The 22578-nt window shown below is 34.2% G+C and overlaps 1 protein-coding gene across 2 annotated transcripts in view; it reads right to left on the bottom strand.

Annotated features, from left to right (window-relative positions):
* The window catches only part of pcsk5b (proprotein convertase subtilisin/kexin type 5b), a 145347-nt gene that overhangs the window by 108325 nt on the left and 14444 nt on the right, over window positions 1–22578 (bottom strand). For both annotated transcript variants that reach the window (XM_088630139.1, XM_088630140.1), the window contains exons 3-4: window positions 8547–8660; window positions 1962–2105 (exon numbers count right to left, since the gene is read on the bottom strand). In XM_088630139.1, the coding sequence (XP_088486265.1) occupies window positions 1962–2105; window positions 8547–8660 (258 nt within the window). The remainder of the gene's footprint in view (window positions 1–1961; window positions 2106–8546; window positions 8661–22578) is intronic.

Here is a 22578-nt window from a genome sequence, read left to right as displayed (position 1 = left end):
GCTATAAAAGTAGAAGCTAAAAGCTTTCTATTTATTTTAAAGATATGAGTTAATACAGCTTTAAGCTGAAAAGCACATTTGAACTTGTTGACAGCTCCAAATATAATTAGGCAGTTACAGTCCATGTGTACAGAGCCTAATTTTAAATAAAACTATTGCCGTTTTCCCAGCCAGATGGAACTCATCTAGGACTAAGAAGAGGTATGGTCAGTGTGGCTCCATCACCAGGTACTGCTTTTGAAATGCTTTGTTTTGAAAAAACTCCACAAATGTTGCTGAGGTTTAGCTACTTTTGAATGTTTTGTTTTAATTACAATTTACTGTATACATACCATGTGCATGCATACAATGTATTTTAAATGTAGCCAAATATATTGAAGACATAAAGAGCAAAAATAGCAAGGCATCATGACAAGTTACAGAAAAGTGCTTTGTAGCAATGTACAATAACAATGACAACAACAAATAAATGCTACATGGTTGGGTTCATAGTGTTGGTATTTACCCTATACTTCTATATAAAATAATAGGTATTCTTTGAAGGTTTACATAGCTGTCTTTAATTTGATTGTCTCACTACAGGCACTCACAAACGCCAAAAATCCCAGTGACCAAACAGTTACCATACACTTTAGTGGTATAAATCTTCAATGCTTTCAGATCATTTATAGGGAGGACAGAATAAAAGTACAGAAATGGAGAGGAAAGAAGAGAGCAGGCAAAGCCTGGAGAGAGAAGAAACTGCTGTAAGAGAGAATTCTCTTCAACATACTAATTGACCAGAATCTATTACGGCAATTTGAGCACTAAGAGAACTGGATTCTAGGTCTTACCAAAAGAAGACGTGTTGTCTTATATTTTGGTATTGATTTCTTATTTGTGTTACTCATCAAGCGAAACTAAAATTGTTATTGTTCAGTGAGCCATTGTTTTATGGGGAAATCAGTTCCCATTTTTAGCATCCATTTTAGAGAGAGATTAAGACCTGAAAAGGATATTTGTATAAGAAACTAGTTCCCTTTTTTATTTATGCTTTATTTGAGTCTGAGATGCCAGATAGAGTTTTGAATTTCTGGGAAATGTGTATTTGTATGTGTTATTAAAAATTAATATTTCCTGTCCCTTTTAAGCTTTCTGTCTTATAATTATGTTATTTCCATGCTGCGCAGGAGAAAAAAAAGAACACATGCCAGGTTGTTCTCAATTTTCCCTGACAAACACTGACTATACAATTGCATAAAGCTGGTGTCAGAAACTGATACTGATACTGATTTGATCAGACAAAGACTAATATTTCTTATTTAGTAATTATTACCCCATAGTTTGTAACAAAGATATTTATTGAAATAGCATAAACACAAATGTAGAACTCAAAAGGCTTCAGCAAATAATGGAGTGCACTACTTGTAAACCTGCAGGCTACAAACTGGCTTATACCCTCAGAAAACTGCTGAATCAGCAAGCATTGAATTTTCACATGACAACGTATTAACACTAAGTTAGCATAAAGGGCAGTTAATGTAAAAAAAAGTTTCACCGTCATATTCAAAACCATCAGAAAAAAATGCCGAAACATTTGGCGTTACAGCTTTGGTTTGATGCAAGGAAGCAATAGATGTAAAATAAGTTAAAGATGCATTCATGGACTCTAGACTGTTTTGATACAATTGTCATTAGGTATGGATTTCTGATAGCTTTCGGAATACTAAGAATGTAAATAATTTACACTGTATATCATACATAATTTAGTGCTTGTTAGGTCTCCATAATTAAACAGAACTATTCCATTGTATGGTTCTGATTGTAGGTAATTTAAATATAAAGTTGTGAAAGTGTTTAAAATTTAAAAACAGCTTTCATAATCGGAGTATAGGCCCCTAAACAGTTTATTTGAGTAACCTATACATATCCTAGGTAGGATAAGAAGCACTGAAGGGTTTCAGTAAAAAAGAGAAGCTTACATAATTCTGTATGAGATCCGGGTGATTTCTTTCAATGCCATCATCCAATATGGTAACCACAACATCTTTTCCAGTGTAGCCCCTCTTCCAGGCTCCCACAATGTTCATATCAGATTGACAGTTGTGGATATCATCACTGCAATGCTACAGAAAAAAAGACAGTTTGCACATCAATAACAAAACATGACAAAAATATTAACATATGGCAGTGTTATAACAAAAAAAGTAAATGCATTAGAACATACTATGACCACTGTTCATAAAGAGTTCACTAACACGTTAAATCTTCTGTATGTTTTAAAAAAGGATGATACAATTTTGGATCACAAAACAGAAAGAAATGCTTCAACATAAAGCAGTAACCAAATGAATGCAAGTAACACCTTATAATTATTTTGTGTTGTCCATTTAGTTAGGAAAAACAGATGTAAAACATTCATTTTTGATGCTTAGAACACATGATGACTTCTATAGTCCACATAATGTCCATTTCAGTCTTCATTCTATCATCAGCTGATTGTGACCAAATTCTCCAAGTGAAATCGGCTTAGCATTACCACAAAAAATGTATTGGACTACACTGCCTGACCGACTTCAAATTGGTGTACAACACCAATCTCTGTCTTGCTATGAGCCTGCAGTATTTAGCTCAGCATCACCAGATACAGAGTTGGGATAACTCAGCCAGGACCGTTACTGCCCCTAATGAAATCGTAACTACTCAGATTTCCCAGGTGGCTGTAGACTCTCACTCACTGAAGACGTTGGTGAGTGGCATGCCACTGAAACTCCTGTATGACACTTTAGAACCTCAAATCAATGGCTCAATGGGTTACAGGAGTCTCTGCTTTTTCTCTCTCTCCACATGGGTTCAGCTATCATGGTTTTAAGCCCAGGTGTAAAGATACAAATAAAGATACCAATAAAGATCTCAAATTGGGTAGGGATATAACAAAAATATTTGGTGGTCCTAACTTCTAGAAACTAAAGAAACTAAAATAGAGGGGAAAAAAACAAATCTCTAGAAGTTAATGAGTAACTATTAAAAAAAAACATTTAATTTGCTTCAGTTTCTATTGTCCACTTCTAACTCATAAAACCATTGTGACAAAATGAGCAAGTGTGTAAGATGCCTTCCAAAATCATATTTACCTTGCAGCTGACTTAAAAGAATATAGCTGAGCATTCTGCTACCATTTAATTAAAGCACACTGAGTGATGATTTGCTTCGGGATTTCCCCCTCAAAATCTTTTCAAAATAATAACCAGAACCTCATGCATCACAAGGCATTTGCTTACAATAGAAGAATATCATGTTTCTTTCTTTTAACTGTGATACTTTACATACAACAGATTTGATATTTAACCTTCTTTTATGACACCTCATGTTCCCTTCGCAGTTACAGAACCATTTTATAATTACACTGAATGAAAATGCAAATATCTTATAATTAAATGCAATTTTATTTTGAGCACAGCAAGAAAAATAAAATGCCTTAAAAATCAGAGCAGATTATGCATTTGACTACATGTCAAATGATTCTTGAAAAAAGAAACAGGACAAATGTCATTTGTAAATATGGCATATAAATCACATTTTTAAATGTGAAGAGCAGCACAGTGACACAGTGGTGAGCATTGCTGCTTCCTAATGCTGGGGCCCTGGGTTCAACTCCCAGGCTGCTATCAGCATTGTGTTTGTGTAGGTTTTTTCTGGGTGCTTCGATTACCTCCCACAGTCCAAAGACATACTAGTAGGTTAACTGGCTGCTGGGAAAACTGGCCCTGATGTGAGTGTCTGTATCAATGCGTGTCCAGGGTATATCTTGATTTACGCTTGACGTTGCTGGTTAGTGGTCCAGTTCCCCCCCAAAACCATCTATCCTATTTTCGAATATACAACTCCATGACCCAAAACACTTTTTCCACATAGCACAACTTGTAAGACACAGCTACCCTTTGAGTGGTATGGACAGAATTGTATATCAGGCATTTGGTAGACTCCTAGTTATAATGTCTCCTAGTAATATTGTACGTCCTGGAAATTTTAACTTGCGACTGCCAGTATTATAAAGCAACTTGATACACCGAAAATATTGTAAATATACGTCTCAGTAATTATTTTCATTGGTTTTGGTAAGTTATTTTATGTGAGTTATTAAAAAGCCCAATCTTAAAATAGTAAAAGAAAATCTCAGTGATACTGAGTACAAGTCTGAAAAAGTTCAGAAAAACAACCTAAAAAAATGTATATTCCAAACTACCTGATATTGCAGTGTTTAATGGCTACAAAACAGCAACAGGAACAAAATATTACTTTTCAGCACCTCATCTGGAAGTGGCTTAGTTTATAACCCTGATGGAAGGGAAATGAAATCACACTCAACCCAGGTGTCTGTACTTCAATTTTTTATATTTTTCACACTATGTCAACCACTGCAATGGAAACATACTCAGTTTGTGCAGACTGACAAATAATTCCAGGTACTTCTATACTTTAATACCACAATTTCAGAATTTGCCAATTTGCTATGCTTTTCCTTGTGTTGAAAACAGTTATTCCGTTTTGTCTCAACAATGTCTTGACATTGTTGTGAACTGGAAAAGTAACAAGTTAAAACAGATGTTTTTTGTCAAGTTAAAAGAGGTTTATTGCGGGCACAACAACATCATACCCTGGATTCAAGTCATTGTCGTGTTTGTGCCGCCACCTACCACATTCACAAAATAATGAGCAGTGTAATAAAATGGATATCAACTGATTATTTATTTTCTGAATGGCAGTTTTAGCTACAGATAACCTGGTATAAAGATATTAATACAATCTCAATGTTCCTTTTTTATATTGTTAACTACTTAAAGGGCTAGAAACTATACAGACTATTTGCTATTTACAGTAATCCTCCACTGATAACCAGGAGTTTGTTCTTGGTGGGCCATCCAAAAAAGGATTGTGATTGTCTCTTATTTCTTTTACAATTTTAGTCTAGTACATTTTATTTGATCTTATTCCACACATGATTATTCCCGGTAACTATACTTACATGTAATGTATGTTTTATACTGTGAGTAGTCTTAGAATTGGTAAGAAAACAATGGGTACTTGTTTGTATAAATCAAGCTATATTCATATTAAATTAGGGACAATTTTTAGAAGGAAGAACAATATTGTTTCTCTGTTTTATAATGCAAAGCCCAGCTAGCATGACCTTATTCTCTCTTTTCACAGAAGTGCCCGGCAAGGCAACTCTAGGCTCTTAAGTAACATTATAGACTGCTTGTTCCCTTCCAGGCAAAAATGCAGTCATTACCTCTTTGAGAAGTGCATTCATCAAGGCCCCTCCGCTGAGTACATTATCAAAGCAAATCTTTTGACTTTGTTGCATCTTCTGAGGCCACTGGAAGTTCACTAGAAACACTGCAGTTTTTGTGCTAAGAGATGGCTCTGTCCCTTTCCCAGGATGTAATTTCCCTTTAATTCTCTTTTCTTTCTTGTCTTATATTTTTCTCCGTAGCAGAGCTGGAATTGCAGAAGTGGATTCCCTTAAAAAGCTCCGATATATTAGACTCCAGCCCTGATGTAGGCACCTAGGTTCCCAAAAGAATATGTTTGTCCAATAAAACACCTCTAGGCATTAAGAAATCATAACCTTAAAGCCAGTGACTAGGTAAGTGTATCGTACCAAAACGATCAAAGTTCCTTGTATAGCCTCCAAAACCCCCTCACACTCCCACCTGCAATGTTGAAATAAGCCATTAATTATATTTACTTTGCATTTGGTCTGTCCCATTTGAATTTACTAAGAAACAGGAACCAACTAATACTGTACGCTTACAACTACAAAAGACTATTTTTAACTCAGAATTTTATTTTCTTAAGTTGACACAACAAAACCCTGCTCTTACACAACACAGTAAAACAGTTTCCTTAACATTATTTTGATTCGTTCTGATATAAAATTACCTTGGAAAGTAAGAAACAAGTGTTAAGCAGAAGGTAACATACTGCCTGGGGATAATTGCAGATTCAAATCTGCATTATAGATATACTTAAAACATTTTCCTATAGCCACTCTCAGCATTTTCTTGTCCATATGACAAAATAAACAAATATGTAAACACTTAACACAGATATACTTACTGAAAAAAGCTACAAAGTGAAGTCACACATATAGCAGCTGTGTTTACTACTATTTTGACAAAAACATTTCTAAAGCATTCATACCACAGGTGTGGAAATCATCTTGATTTAGAAAACCATAACTATCATGTGCGAGAGTGGTTATCAAAACACTTGAAAAAGAAAAAGGGAAAGATAAATATAGGTTAACATACATCATGTATTTAACGTAATAAAGCAGTGAACAACCCTTTCATACACAGGGCACCAAAACATACATTTGGATGCTTTTCAGGTATCAAAAGACTTTTGCCCAGATTCATTAATATTAAGACACTGGGTGTGAAGATTTAACACTATGGATAGCTAAAACTGTATGTTTATGTTCCCCTCCACTTAATTTCTATCATATGTTTATCATATTTTATGTGATATAACATCAGGATTTCACTCGGTATAGTTCTTTATAAGAAACATATGACTCAAAAGGTCTATTTCTGACCCGTCAGGATTGTGGATATTCTCATATCCTCTCAAATCCACTTCCAGGATCTGCACATTTTGTGGCTAATGAGTGGCAAATGCTGTGAACTCTGGGAATATACATGTTCTATAGAGGAATAATTTAAAGGTTTATTCCGTGCTGAAAAGAGAAGAAAGAAAACACAACGTTTTGGCTGTGGAGCCACTTCGGGTGCTTGCTGGGGCTGTGCATTTCAGTGATGTTCTTGAGACGACAGTTTAAATCCAGAGTCCATTTGTTAGCATACGCTATATATTAAATTGCTTACTAAACCATGTGTTGGTACCAATGTGCTACAATATATTTATTATAATACTATTTTACAGACAATTTCTTCATAAATGAGGGTAACACAGACAAGAGTTTTTTAAAACCAAGTACTAAAAATGCCCCCAAACCTAAATGGTTGTAGGAGTATGGAGCAAGCTGCCCAGCCATGTTGTTGAAGTCAATGCCCTGGCTTCTTTCAAGAAACATCTAGATGAGATCCTTCAATCAACTTGTTACAAACTAATAAACAGACTAGATGGGATAACTTCATAAATACATTCACTTCAAAGCTTAACTAAAACCGCATTGTATAGTGAGCAAGGATTGTTATCCAAGCAAAAATGTATGATCCACTAGAAGCTAAGATAAAAGACTACTTTGATTAAACCCATTTTAATAAACACTTAAAAAGTTCCTCAGTAACTGTTAAATGTGTTCCTCTAAATGTAAAAGCTTAATCCTAAATAAATGTGTAGTTAATTTTAAAATATTTAAGCAGTTTGAGAAAAAAACATAACATGACTTCAAAACTGTACAGGACATTTAGTATCTTCACTGCTTTAAAGTATAACTTTCTTAGAAAACAGGAGGATGTTGCCTCATTATGACTCATCATTCTGTCATGGCTGGCAGAAAATCTTGTTTTCTGATTTTACATCTCTTTTGTGGCTACTTTCCAGACTATTCCACGTTTACGAATTATTTGCTCAGAAAGTTCAAACTCTCATTGGGAAAAGGAAGTTGTTTGTTAATTTTAAAATTAAACTTGCTTTTTCTCGTCAATGTTCTGTAAGTAAGATAATCATTGAACAATTCCTAGAAAAAACCCACATTTGAGTTATGAAATAGCAGTTATGAAAAATAATTACTTTTTATGGAAATACATTAAAGGTAACATTTAACTCTATTTGGCTTAACAGTATAAAACAAAACCAGCAAATGAACTTTACCTTTCCCATTTTATTCTCAGCAATTGTCACAGCAGGCCTAGGTCAAAAACTACATTATAATTATATATTTGTATTATAATAAACACTTCATTATATCAGGACCTTTTTTGTATCTGAATAAACAGTTATTGAAGAGACTCCCAATCTGTACTGATAATAGCTACAATTGAAATGAGCATGTATATAAACTTTCAGTGTATATATACAGTATCGTGCACACCACATTTAAAAAATAATGTTTAGAACAGAAAGCTTCACAACAGTAACCACAATTACAGCAGGCAATGCAAAAAAAAAGTTTTATCATTATTGTACCAATGAAACATGAAAAAAGGCAGCAGGAACAGCAATTAGTCTGTAAGCATTGCAAAGAACAAATAATTACCAGGCCAAAATAAATAATGTTGGTATTGTAAGAGCAACAGTTTTCCCCTACTCCAATAAAACAGTCATCAATTGTCTTGTCCAGGTTACCCTTTCTAAAAGGGGCTTTGGTTGTAGTACTTTTTCAATGGCATACCATATTTTGACGTTTTAATGTCTAGCACCAGTTAATGATTATTATTAGGTTCAAAATAATGAATGTCTGCCTATTTTGAAAGCACTTACCATTACATTTGCATTACAGCTTTTTAACTGGCACTCAGACAGACAAGAGGGTGTCTTGGAAAAAAACATCCAAAGAGCTCTCAAAAAGAAAAGGCTTTCATTTGCATACTTACTATGTACCACATGCTTGTCCACTTGGGGTCATTAAAGTAAATGGATTGAGGAGCACTGGCTTTATAATCCCTTTTTATCCTCCTCTTAACCACCTGCTGCTGTATCCATTCCACCTGCCAACAAGAGAGAAAAACATTGTAACATGAACTATTGGTAGAAAACCAATAGTCTTAAGGAACAGTCCAAAATTGCCCACCTACACCTTCTTATTTTATTTCATTTATTTTATTTTTGACCCTTCTTTTATAATTTATGTAGTAGGTATACCTTCAGCTGACTGAATTATCAATAAATGTAGTCAATAGAAGGTATACCTACTAAATAAATTGCAATAGAATGGCAAACATGTTTATTATATAAATGCTATGACAGTAAACAGCTTTCTAACCAAGAACTTCACAAACTGAACTGGGTTACAATACTGAGTCAAACCACTGATTAATATGTGGCATGTTTTCTTGAACACAAGTATTCAAATGCCATTTCAGACATTGCTATAGATTTTGCATACAAACCACAGATGTTCCTTCAATTAACCTGTAAAGCAACTACTAGGCTACTAGTGTCTGTATTTGATGGATAATTAATAAAATAAAAGCAACAGAATACAGCGACAGATCCCATAAAAATAGTGCAGTAAAATAATTAATATACTGGTTCATAGTCTGGTTTTGCCCCATTCATAGTACTGAAACAGCTTTAATTAGAATAGTAAATGAATAATGCTTCTGTCTTCAGACACTGATACCGTCTCTGTTCTTGTCCTTGTAATCCTTTGACACTATCAATGATTACATATAAATTAATAATTAAAAAACACTGTTGGCCTGTCTAATTGTGTCCTCTTCTCTTTGAACCTGTACAAAAACAGATTCTAGTATACCCAGTTACATATACCTACATGATGCGTGTTCATGTTTATTACAAGTTACATGTAAAGTTCCGCAAGGCTCTATGCTTGGACCATCACAGCCTTCCATATAGATACACCTCTGAGGGACATAATCAGGAAACTGATTTTTCTCAAGGTTTCTGTTATAGATGTATATGTAAACCTCAGACAGTTCAGTCAGTGTCATGTAAGAACAAAGACTCCTTAGAATTGCAAAATGAAGGACCCTGTGTTCCTTATATCAAGAATGAGAACATTTTATAAACAAGTTTTTTCACTTTCCACTGACATAGGAGATGCAGGCCAACCCTAAGACAATTTGACTTGTACAATATAAGGTTGAATAAAATACTGACTTACAAAGCACAAAATTATAGCGAAGAATGAAGTACTGTAAAGATATGTGGTGATAATATACAAAAATGTTTACATTTCTATGACCTATGGCATTAAAACCATTACTGATTGTAATAAACATATTTTATACCAGTACCTTAGCACCTGCACTGAAATCATTTGGGAACATAAGAAAATCAAGCTTAAGATGGACTATAAATGTAGAGCACATTGTGCCAGACCAGAAAGAAACTGTTCAGCTACGTTTGAAACAAAGAAAATAACGGCCCATCCTTAGAAAGTACTCAAAAATCTCTCAAGTAACAATGCTGACAACAAATGACTAGGAAGATTAAGGAAATTACATTATGAACTAGAATAATAACTGGTTTCTCCTTCCCCACAGAATAAAGTAGGAACAAGCAAAAATATTTATTTTTTGCATTATAGTTATTGCATTATAGTTAGTAAAAAGACTTTCCTTAGTTATTTAACTCTTTGACAAAGTACAAAGTCACTGCAAGCAAAAGACCACTTTACTTCATTTGGATTGGTCTGAAGAAAAGTTAAACAGCCAATGAGCTTAACTGCTCCTACGGAGAGCTTAGAAGGTTAAATAGGGCATGGAATCTTCACTCTGGGAATGTCTTTCAGAAAAATTATTGCCTAAGCTTTTGTTTCTGGACATGCTCTGTTAAGTAACAATGTTTACTGCTTGCTCATCATAATCAAGAGAAATGGTCTGTGGTTTTTCCCAGCATTACAGCTTGAATCAAGCCTGCTTTTTTGAACCTAAAATAGATATCAGCCAATTCTAATGAGCTTTAAAATGTGTACTACCAAAATTCTAAGGATCACATAAACTACTGTAAGTCCACTGGTTCTCTGAAGGCTGAAATGATTAAATAACTGCTCATGACCTGGAAAAATCATTAAAAATGATTGTAGCATATATAATTGAAGCATATTATTAAGTCAACTGGTGTCATAAATAAAAGTTTGCTTGTCTGTATAAGGAAATATTCACATTTGACAAAGAGCAAAGAAAGCCAGTGCTATAGTGCTATAAAACCAGGATTGCCCCCAGACAAAGGCCTCCCTGGAAATAAGTCTCTTCAGTCTTTTAAAAGCAATTCCAGATGGTAAAATAAAATACAATAATTATTTTCTTATGCCATCATAAAAATCCAAATCTACTGTTTAAATGCCATGATGTAAAAACAAATGACACCTTCACATACATTAAAACATATTCAAATGTTGCTTAAAAAAAAGATGTCAAACTTTATGAAAAATACTATACAGGGGGAAAATATTTTAAATATATGATTAAAATATCTCATGCTTATATAGTTGCATATTGCTTGGGGCAAGATGGGAGCTTTTTCATTTTTAATGAAAGTTTAAAAGAAAACATTAGTATGTACCAGACGTTTTAAATTACCAACATTTTATAACCCATGTATTTAAGAACATGGATTATTATTAAGACTAGATTCATCTTTCATCATGGCCCATGGCTTTGAGCCTGAAAATACATGCAAATGCCCTTCTCTATGTCATTTTCATGATTTGGTGCCCAGAACTGAATGGTGTGCTCCAGATCGGGTTAACTAGGTCATTACACTTCACTTTAACCTCTCTGAACTTCTGTTCAGTGCTCTTAGATGCAAACCCAAGCACTCTGTTTGCATTTTTAACTACTTCTTCAACCTAGACATTAGCAGTGATATTCAAAACATATTTTACTTCACCCATAAATCGCTACCTCAGATCTGGACCACACATTTCAAAATTAAAATCATGATTTTATTACTAGCTGTGCCTCCCCTCAATCCCTTTACTTTTGTGTCATATCCACCCATTTTATAATCTTGATTGGATCTGTTTGGCTCACTTGTTTTACCCAATTCTATCAGATATTAGATAGATTGACTACAACTAATACAGTCAATGTCTATTACTTTACAATTTGCAAGCAATGTTCTTTGGAGTACTTTACAAAGCCCACTCCAATAAACAAATGACACAATGAAAAGCCAGTTTATCAAACAAAATATTTAGTAACAATTTTAATAAAAATCAGAGAATGCTTGTTTCAAGCAGGAACCTCCTCTAAGAAATTCAAGATGACCACCCATAATAGAATTAAAGGAAATTCTCAATTAAAAAGAAACAATACTGATACTGGCCGGCACATTAAGTTCTCTTTGACAAGTGTCCATGATTTTTACACAAAAACCGTTATGCAAAAATTAGTTAGAACAGGAAAAATGCAGGTGAGTACCACACTGTGAAATATTAAAAGCCATAATATTGTGAGATGAGGTTGATTTTGCTAATATTTTATGTAGTTTACTTAATGTCTTTGTAATCCGTTTGAAAATATGGAGCACCCCCATACTGTACAATATAACCCAAAACATAACTGTGAATTTGCCATAGTACTACATGTATTAAGCTATGAAGGAGATAGATTACAAAGTCAATTATTTTGCCACAAGTCCTTCAAATAGACCTGCTAGAAGTCAATTACCTCAAATCCTACAAGCGGTTCAACCATTCAAAGATGAGACCATTTATAATACTTTCATCTTAGAGCTTTTTCATGGGGCATTAAATCAGGTAGTAAAGTGGTAGGTAGTGGGAGGTAGACAGTACCACAGATAAATACAGAAATTCAGCTAAATTATGAGCACAGGTCAGCAATTTTTAAAGTTTCTTCTACTTCGGAAAGAACAAGCACTTAAAAATCACTCAAGCATTGACAATTGCACATATAAAAAATGTAAGTCAGCCAGTTACATAGACATATTAAAGGGGTGATACTTTATAGGAATCGTACAGCAGCTCTATCGAGCTCCCTGTACAGAAACATTTTGTGTAGTTCAGTTAATGCCCCTGTAATGTGTCTGAAAATATGGAGTACCCTATATTGTACCTGATGACCTATTCATATACTACAAAACACTCTAAATATCATCTCTAGATCCTCAAAATCACCCAAAACTAGGGCTGGGCGATATGGCCAAAAACATTATCACAATAATGTTTTTAATTAAAACATTAAAAAATTCCAATAAAAAATTTCATATTAGTCGATATCGACAATTATCACGATAAATGTCAAATCATTATTTCTTTCAAGTTTAAAGGCAGATTTTGTCTCCTGAGTGAAAGTTGAAGAAACCAGACAGTTAATTGGTAAATTAAACATCTCTATATTTTAAGAACACAACAAACACTTGCCAAACAGCAGAAACAATAAACAAAACTGAGGTAGAGAGTATTCAAGTCTTTTTTTATGTCAAAATATGCATGAGTAAAATTTACAAAATAAATATCTTAATAGAAAATTTAAATACTGCAGTGTGATAAAAGGCAGCACAACATTTGCTTCAGTGTCACTCATTTCTCCACTCTAACTACAATCCTGTCAGCCACCACCGTGTGGGTAAACAACACCACGTTAGCTGCCCGGTCTGGAAAACGCACGCGCACTCGCGCAGTATTTTGTGCGCATGCGCATATCATGCGCAAAGCATAAACATATATATCGAACATTCATCGAACTTTTGTTAAAATTATATCGAGGAAAATTATATAGCGATAATTATCGTTATCGAATTATCGCCCAGCCCTACCCAAAACCACAACATTCCCCTTAAAAAAGGGTTCACCCCAGAAAAATTATCTTTGAGTTAATCATTTGGCCTTATTTTAATCTAACTTCCTCTACAAGAACAATCAGAAAATCAGAATCTTGAGGCAGAGATTTTTCCTACATTTTGGTTAATTCAGAATGGAATGACCACTAAACATAGTAAATATCTGCACATGAATAGTAGTATATGCATATTCACTGTGTTGTTACTTGGGAGACTTTTAAGTTATTGTCATAACAGTCCAGATCATGACACCCTTGTACGTTCAATTCACCTGACTCAAATGATCACAAAATAAAGAACAGTTGTACTATTTGCCTACCAAGTAAGGCATCAAATAAAACCTCAACCTAGAATACAGAACTCATTCCATGCCACTTCTTGAATGCACAGGGCAACTCCTAAAGATTGTTGGAGAACTCGATGTGCACAGCAGGGATTCGATTGGCTGGAATGGATTTAACGTTTCTTAACATCCTGTGCAGCATCTGCCACTTTATGTGTGTATCTAACATGTAGTTCCTGCCATGGAAGTGGCTGAAAGAGATACTGCAAACTTTGACCAGGGTTGTTGGGAAAAACACATTTGGGCTTTTCAAATGGAGAAGAGATTTCATTTAAAAAACAAAAACACCTTCTGATGGGAAAATAGTAGGTGAGATCCTTTTAAAACATTTCAACAATAAAATGAATAATAACACACAGCAGGGGCGGCATGATGGCGCAGTGTAAGCATTGCTGCCTCACAGCGCTAGGGACTTTGGTTCAATTCTGGGCCTGGGGTGGTATTTGTATGTTCTCCCCATGTTCGCATGGTTTCCTTCATGTGCTCTGGTTTCCTTTCACAATCCAAATACCGACAGGTTAATTGGAATCAAAGTTTTACAAGGTTTTTCTCATCAAGTCATCACCTCTGTTATTTACTGTTGATGTTTTCCCTCTTTGATTAATCTCAAAGTCAGTTGGGGATTTTCCCCAAATCTCCATTAAATATGATATTTACAATAGCTGACACAGGAGAACCACGGAAAGACTAGGACACATACAAATACTGTTCTTAAATATTCAGCTCACACTATGTAAAACCGCAAACATTCTATAGTTTAATCATGCTTTAGAAACAGGTTAAATATATTGCTTAAAAGGAATATAGGACTTAATTTTGCTCTCAGGACTCCAAAGGTTGCTGTCCCCCAAAGTACAGCTAGAGTGTGGACACTGGTTTGTCACCAAATAACAAGTACACAACATAAAGTTCTCTTGCTGGAGACTGGCAAACATTACAATTTGAGCATCACTTTATTTCAGATATCAAGTTGTAGGTAAATCTGTGAAAAACAGATTAATCTGTTGGACCATAAATATCTGGATTATTTCGATTGCTAGCAGCAATGTTAAAAGGTTAGCTGCAAGATAAATATTGGCTATTACTAAGACAGGCTGCTACTTATCTCTGGTAATAAACCCCCAAAAACACTTCACAGGATGTCATATTTAAGCATTGCAAAAAAACTAAACAAAACTATGTTATGTTACAAATATCGACTAGCATCAAGGCAAAACAGACTACTGAATTTCCTTAACATGGTGTGCCTGCTTGTCCAAACAGGGACTATCCTGCTATTTTACTGCCCAATTTATCTTCTAAAAATGTCACTATAACTGATGCAGTCAGCAAAGGGCCAAGTAGATGGTGACATAAGTCACAGTATGAGAAATGAATTCAGAAACCATCAGACATTTCACACACAGCAGGGGAATCTGGAGTTGGAAGATAATCAACTAATCTGACACAGAAAATCGCCATTGGACTGACTGGTGAAAGTTGCCTAAACACTTATAGTCAGATTTAAAATGCTTTCAGTTGTCTGGCTTAATCACATAAGGTACATTAGGTGCCATTAGAGGTTTCTTAAACAGGCTTGATAGGAATACAGATTGCAATAGTTGTCGTCTAGGGGTTACTGTAGTTTTAGTAAGAATAAAGGTTTTAAAAGTGACAAGAGTATTCAGCTTGGTCAGCAACACAACAACATGTTTGAGCATCTCCAGAAATCTTTCTAGGCTTCTGTTTGTTTTTTCTCTTAGTTTATAATACCTAGCAACCTCAGTCTGAACTTCAAGCTTCTTATTTTATTGCTTTCTTTTTCCATCTGTTGTGGTGCTGGCATGTTTCTAGGGAGATATGATTCTTTTGTACTTGAATATGTTGTATAAATATTCAAGAAATTCACTCAGCTTTTAAACATTAGTCATCATTGTACATAAGGACTTCTCATAGATTGGTTATTCTCTTTAAATATTTCCAGTTACCTATTTCATAATCAGATGTATACTGCGCTTTGGAAATGGACTTACTCCATACTTACATGGTAATATTTTTCTGAATTAAAACGGTTTTTTACATTTTTATCACTCTTTTTTAGTATTAACACTTAAATTACCTTTTTTAGTCCAAACAAATACAAATATAAATTTTAAATTCACATATTGCATAATTATTCAGTTCCCACATCCTTCTTTTGCCAAAAAATCCATATGAGATTTAAGATGAATAAGCACACAAGCCAGCTTTAAAAGGACAAGATATTGTCTTTGTATGAACACTGACTCCCATTTCAGACAGGCTACACTGCAGCACTGCTAACCAGCTTCCAGCTTGATCAGTTGCTCATTTTGAAAGGTTAGCCTGATATGGGAAGACTCACTTTTAAATGATAGACTTCACAGTACTCAAAGGTTCTGTTGGTGACTGGGGAAATTTTCTTGAAATCTTCTCTTGATTTATGCTTACCTATCACTTGATCCCTGACTTGTTTTAAAATCTCCTTGGTCTTCATGGCCAGCTGTGAGTTGTGACTAAAATAAGGTAAAGGGGTCGCTAAATTATGTTTATGACCTTTCAAACTAATTACTCATACCCAAACCGATTCAGGATTACCATAGTAAAGGGACTGAATACTTATGAATTGAGAATCTCCAAAGTTTCTAATTCCCCTTAATTATATACTATCTGCATTTTTAACATTATCAGATTAAAGTAGGCTGTGAGATTTAAAAGTATCATGATGGCGACATCAGACACCAACAAAATGTGGAAATTTGGCATGGCCTGAATACTCTCAAGGTAGTGGATTATTTGCATTGGTGCTACCTGCATGTAATATAGTTCTTAGCTTTAATGAATATTAAATATAACTTTAAAGTAGTGTACATTTGACACACGACACAGCCTTTTGGATTCTGGATCCCACTGGAAAGTTTCCTACACAGTATAATTTCCTATGAGTTGTGATTTTGACACATTTATTAAATATACCACAGAAACCATCTTCAAAGGAAGATGACTCGTAAGACGATATAAGAACAGGAAATGGAAGCTTCCAGGGAGCTACACATCTGCTGTCTGAACCACAGAACCATCCCCTTAAATGAGTTACTCCAGTGGTGAACTGAACCCAGTCAGTGAGACATCAGACAGGACCAAACCTGCTACATTAAAAAGTAATCAACACTTTCAGGACAGTGGAGCCATGGAGGCAAAAGACAGAAGACTGAGGCTAAGAAAAGTAAATTGGTAGACAGGATGAGCCAATACAGCCTCAGATTGAAGTTCAAGCAATTGAAAGCTCAAAAGATGCAGGGTTTTACTTTCCTTTTCCAGCTTTTCTACAAAAGTATAAATGCTCTTTAAAACTGTCTCTAAAGTCCAAGACTAGTCTACTTTAAAGTGGGCTGTTGTACCTGCCATCCTGTGAAATGTATTGCCACATATAACTTAAAGCAACTCACAGACAAAAAAAAAACAAAAAGAGGAGATTTTGTAAACTGTATTTATGACAATCTCACAAGTATATCCAAAATAATGTTGTCATATGCTGAAAGTTTAATTCACTGTTTAATGGTGACAATACATAAAATAGCTCAAACCTACCAGTTATCCACAGTCGACAATATATAAAGTCAGTAATTATTTTAATAGCATTTGTTACAGCTTAGACTGAAGTCTGAAGCTTTTTCACATCAAGCAAAATTTCCACCCATTTATTTGCTCTCTGTGAAACAAAAAAGAAGCCTTAAAGTTCTGTAACTCTATACAAGTGGCAAGGAGAGAACCTGCAATAGCCTATAATGACAAAATAATACACCCTGGAGATCAATAATTGAATATTAAAAAAACTTTAAGAAATTAAAAGAATCATATAAGAGAGGTACCTACTGAATGTGGTTCTATATTCCCATAACAGATACTCATGTTTCTAATTTGTAAGCGAGTAATTTGCTCATCCCACAATAGAAAGCACCTGCTGTAAAAGAACTAAGACTTTCATGGAATTTTAAAATACATCTGCTGCCAAGTGATTACTTCAATATACACACAGCTATTGTTATTGTAGTTCAAATGGGATTCCAATAAATAAATCTTAAAACATAATGCCACACAACGCCTATAAATATATTTAAATTCATGGTAAGAATGCATATTATTACAAAAGCCCATATTGTTCAGATGCACAAAGAACAGAAATTGGTTTTACAGAGCAAAATTCAACAAATCTAGCAATTTAGTTCTTCATTATGTGATATATGATACCTCACAGCCTTATTGCACGCAGAACAGGATTCAATTACAAAAAGATTACAGGTCTACAAATACACATTAAATAATAAATACAGCCTTTTCAGGCTGGAAATATAAACTTCTAAAAAGTTGCTGTTGTGTAGAGAACATCATGTAGATTTTGAGTCCACTGAATGAGAAAATTAGATATTCCCAGATACTTATTCCACTGTTATGTACACAAAACATCAATCCACAAAATATCACCTGAGTCAAAGCGTAAATAGAAATCTTCACACAATCTTTTCTTTTTAAATGAAAACATATTATCAAATCAATATCTAATTATGTAGGCTCCAAACATTCTCGAATGAAAAAACGACACTGAAACCTAATTTGATCTATTTTTAGCTATTTTTATCTGCTCTATAAAAACAAAAGACCCAGGAGTTTATTTACATTAGTAAGTGTATAGTGTAGGTTTGACTTTAGCACTGCTCATCCTACTTTACCATAAAATGCAGGGGAATAAGTAAACTGATTGAGAATGTTTCCTTCAGTAAACTGCATGCCCAAACTTTTCATAGACTTTTCACCTTCACCCAGGGCACAGGACTAATTGGTGGTTGTTGAGAATAGTAACTATAGTATCCACACATTTAAAATGTTTTTTTTATTAAAAAAGGACATCTGAAAGGTATGAGTGAATAAGGCATCTCAAGTGCTAGTTTAGCTAATCTGCACTAGCATTCAATATGGGTTTGTAAAAATTACCCGAGAAGAAGTAGACATTTCTGTTTTTAAAAGTGGAAGGAATTTACCGGAAATTCCTTCCAATAATATCGCTGGCTGCACTAAGCATCTATGAAAACAACATTGCCAGTGGTGGAATAGATAAATTATCCAAGAAATGTGATAATGTAAGCAGGGTTAGCTCAGTGTCTGATAAGGATAGTACTAATGAAACGCAATCTTTAGTTTCTAGTACTGAAATGGCTTAACGGCTCTAACAATAACTGCACATTAACAATCATAAGTTTAAAATTTAAATCTTAGGGTACGAGCAAAGTCTGATTTTATTACTTATTATGCTATGTTTTCATGACCATCTCACAACCTATGAAATAGTCCAGAGATAGGCAATCAGATCCATACTGGGACTTAATGAATGTTCTACAATGACAGGCTGAAGCCAAACCTTTTAAGTCTTAAAAGGCAAAACTATACAGGGACTAGGTACAAGTATTCACAATCCTTCAAAGGCACTGACAATTGTCAACCGAGCAAACTTCCTCAGAATAAGCCATGAAACTTAAAACTAACGGATAACAGTGGAAACAATGCAGAAGTGCGTTTAAAACTGATAACATAAGGCATTTCTCTATGAAAAGGATCATGAAAATTTGGAAGAAGCTACTTAGCCATGTTGTTTAAACCAAGACCCTGGCTTCGATTAATAAATGATGAGATCTTCAGATCAATTAGCTATTATAACTACTAAATGGGATAGTCTACTAATCTACTCAGCTAGATGTCTGAAGAAGGCCAGGTCCATTCTCATGAACCCCAGTCATTCCAGTCACAAACTGTTTTCCCTCCTACCGTCCGGTAAACGGTACCAAAGCATTCGGTCCACGTCCAACAGACTACGGAACAGCTTCTACCTCCAGGCAATAAGACTGCTAAATAGCCAACCTGCAGCTCCTTCAGCAAATCACCTGTAATGGCTACATGGACACACAGTTTTCACTGTATTCAGCATAACCCCACTACTTGTATACTGTATATTGCACACACCATGGACACATAGCAGCTCTACTCATATTGTGTTTTATTCCATTTCTAATTACATCTTTTATTATGTAACCTTATTTTCATAACCTCAATTTTGTGATTTTTGTGTTTTTGTGATTCTTGTGATTTCTGTGATTCTTGTGATTTTTGTGAGCTCGCAGAAAAGTTGTGCATTTGATAAATAAACTTTGATTTGATTTGATTTGTTGGGTAAAAAGCCCTTCTGTTGTTTGTAACCTTTCTTACACTATTAGGAAATAAATCTGGACAGCCAAAACATTAACCTCTAGCTCCTTGTTGCATATTTTTTATTATTATTTTTTCACATAATCACACTTTTCACTTTAAATTCCCTTACTGCCTGTGTTTTAGCAATAACTCCTCTCTACGAGAGAAACTAGTGTGTACTGTAGGTGTTGTATTTTAATCATTAGAGTCTCCATGATCTCCATTTGTTGTATTTAATAACAGCCTGGAGCCTTTTACAAAAACTGTAAGCAGTGTTATTGAAACCAAGTGATTATTTTCCATTCTGTAGCTACACAAGCCAATATGACTGGTAAATAGTCTGTACAGTGTTTTGAAAGCCTCTTTCTTGACAATATATTGTTAACGTAGAATTTTACTGATTTAAAAAAAGAACAGAATGGTACTTTTCTAAATACCAGTAGGTCCTGAGGGTTGTTTTGTTTATAAGTAATAACATGTATAATGTATAATGTATAATGCAGCACAATCTAATATTACTAAGAAAAACAATAAAAGCAATAATAAAATGGACAATATTAACCATTACAAATTAACAATGAACGATACACATTATATAATAAAGTCTTGCTGCTAATAAATTAATAAACTGGAAAAACCAGGAAGCTGGCTTTTTGTAATCAAAATCAGACGCATAAACTGTTACTGCTTAAATAAATACCTTTATAATTTATCTGTCACTAGTCATGTTGTTTGCATAGCATATGTGCTCCAACAAGACATGTAATGGGAATAACTTTTTTGCTGATAAAGGAATACATGCACATACATGAAATCAAAACTTTTAAACAGTAATTTCTACCAAATATGTAATGAAAACAAAAACAGTTACACATTTTACCTGTCCCACAAAAGATATAGCAGGTAAGAGCAAAGAGCTTTCTTTTCATTTTAAGAGCTTCAAACCAATTCATAGAATTTTCAACTGCCTTGAAACTTGAAATGACATTTTAAACTGCAGCATGTTAATTCATCATGCTGCCTATAAAATGTTTTTCTTCTTCAAAGGATTCATTCCCTGTGCATTAATGTAAATTTCATAAAACTATTCTTACTTAATCCTGTATGCCCATGCACTGGAAAATTTGGAAAGTGTAGTAATTTCCTGATTCTACCAGAACCCTTGGGATTCTCAAGTTGAAGTGAAGCCAAAAGCATGGAAAAGGTGTTTTTTTTACCCAAAATACAAAGGATAAAATTACAGTTTTTCTTATAAGATCACTTATATTACAAAAATGATACAGAATACAAATATAAAAAAGTTATTTAAAAATGAGAACCAAAATAATAAGGGTTGGTTGTAAAAATATATGTATTAATGTATTAAGAATGCATTAAACTTCTTGACATTGCAGAAGAAAAGTCAAGTGAAGAATAAAGGTGATACCTCTACTAACTACACATTCAAGATTTTGTTAACTCCATTAAACTCTAACAGAGCAGCTTGGAGCACTGAAAGTTATGGTACAGTAAAAGCCACTTAATTGGGCTTATTTAAGATCACTGATGGGTTGAGAAGCTTTTAAGAGGTGTATTTGGTTATTTGTATTGGAAATAGTGTTGCAAAAATGCCATTTTCTAACTTATTTTTATAAATTCAGCAAAAAGCTGTTATAAGACACTAATGGTCACACTAATTGAAGTGACATTAAAGGGGAACTGCAATGTTATTTTTACATTTCAGGGTTATAATAAATCGGCAATGAGTGCATTTCAAACCAGAATGAAACTACCAAGGACAAGGTAACGTGTACAACCTCCAATTTACATCACAAAAGAGATGATGTTTCGAAGTATGCGTACCGCCATAACAAGGCAACAAAACTTCCTGTGTTGCAAAAGCGTAAACATGCTTTAGAAAATGTATATTTGGCTACTATATTCTTTAAATATTTTCCTGAAACCGACACAAAGTAGGTGGCACGCTCTATATTTTATTGTAAAAAAAAAAGCAAACAACTAAAATACACTCATATTCATTTTAAAGTTTTGCAAAAGTGCTCTATCATTTATGATTATTTTATGGTAAATCACACCTTAAAGAAGCAGGACATATTTTTAGAAGACTTGTTGCACTATAGCCCATGCTATCACCTGAACAGCTGATTTGAATGAATGCAATTGAATTGAATTCAACATATCAATATCGCGACATTTTTGCCATTGTTAAGTGGTGTGAGAAATTGTGATGCAGTTCCCTTTCAAACTCCGAACACTAAACTGATTTTTTTCTGCATTATATGGCATTTTCAGATAAACTATACTAATGCTATATACTTATTCACCAAGAAAAAACTTCAAGTTTGATAAAAATCTACTGGTGGCAGACAATCTTCTGTACGTGATAATAAATAGAGCAAACAAGTCTGATTACAGCGCAGGCACAATATTACGCAAAATGCCAAATAGTGATTTAATGCATGTACATTTTTAAAATATAAGAAGAATTAGAAGTTTCATTAGGGACTAAACATTCTGTTGACTTTTGTATGTGACCCTTTTTATAATAGAAGGGC

Source organism: Lepisosteus platostomus, chromosome 4 (assembly GCF_059453375.1).
Source record: "Lepisosteus platostomus isolate fLepPlt1 chromosome 4, fLepPlt1.hap1, whole genome shotgun sequence".
Classification (NCBI taxonomy): domain Eukaryota; kingdom Metazoa; phylum Chordata; class Actinopteri; order Semionotiformes; family Lepisosteidae; genus Lepisosteus; species Lepisosteus platostomus.
The sequence above is the reverse complement of the archived record's forward strand: the minus strand, read 5'-3'. Positions and strand labels throughout refer to the sequence as shown.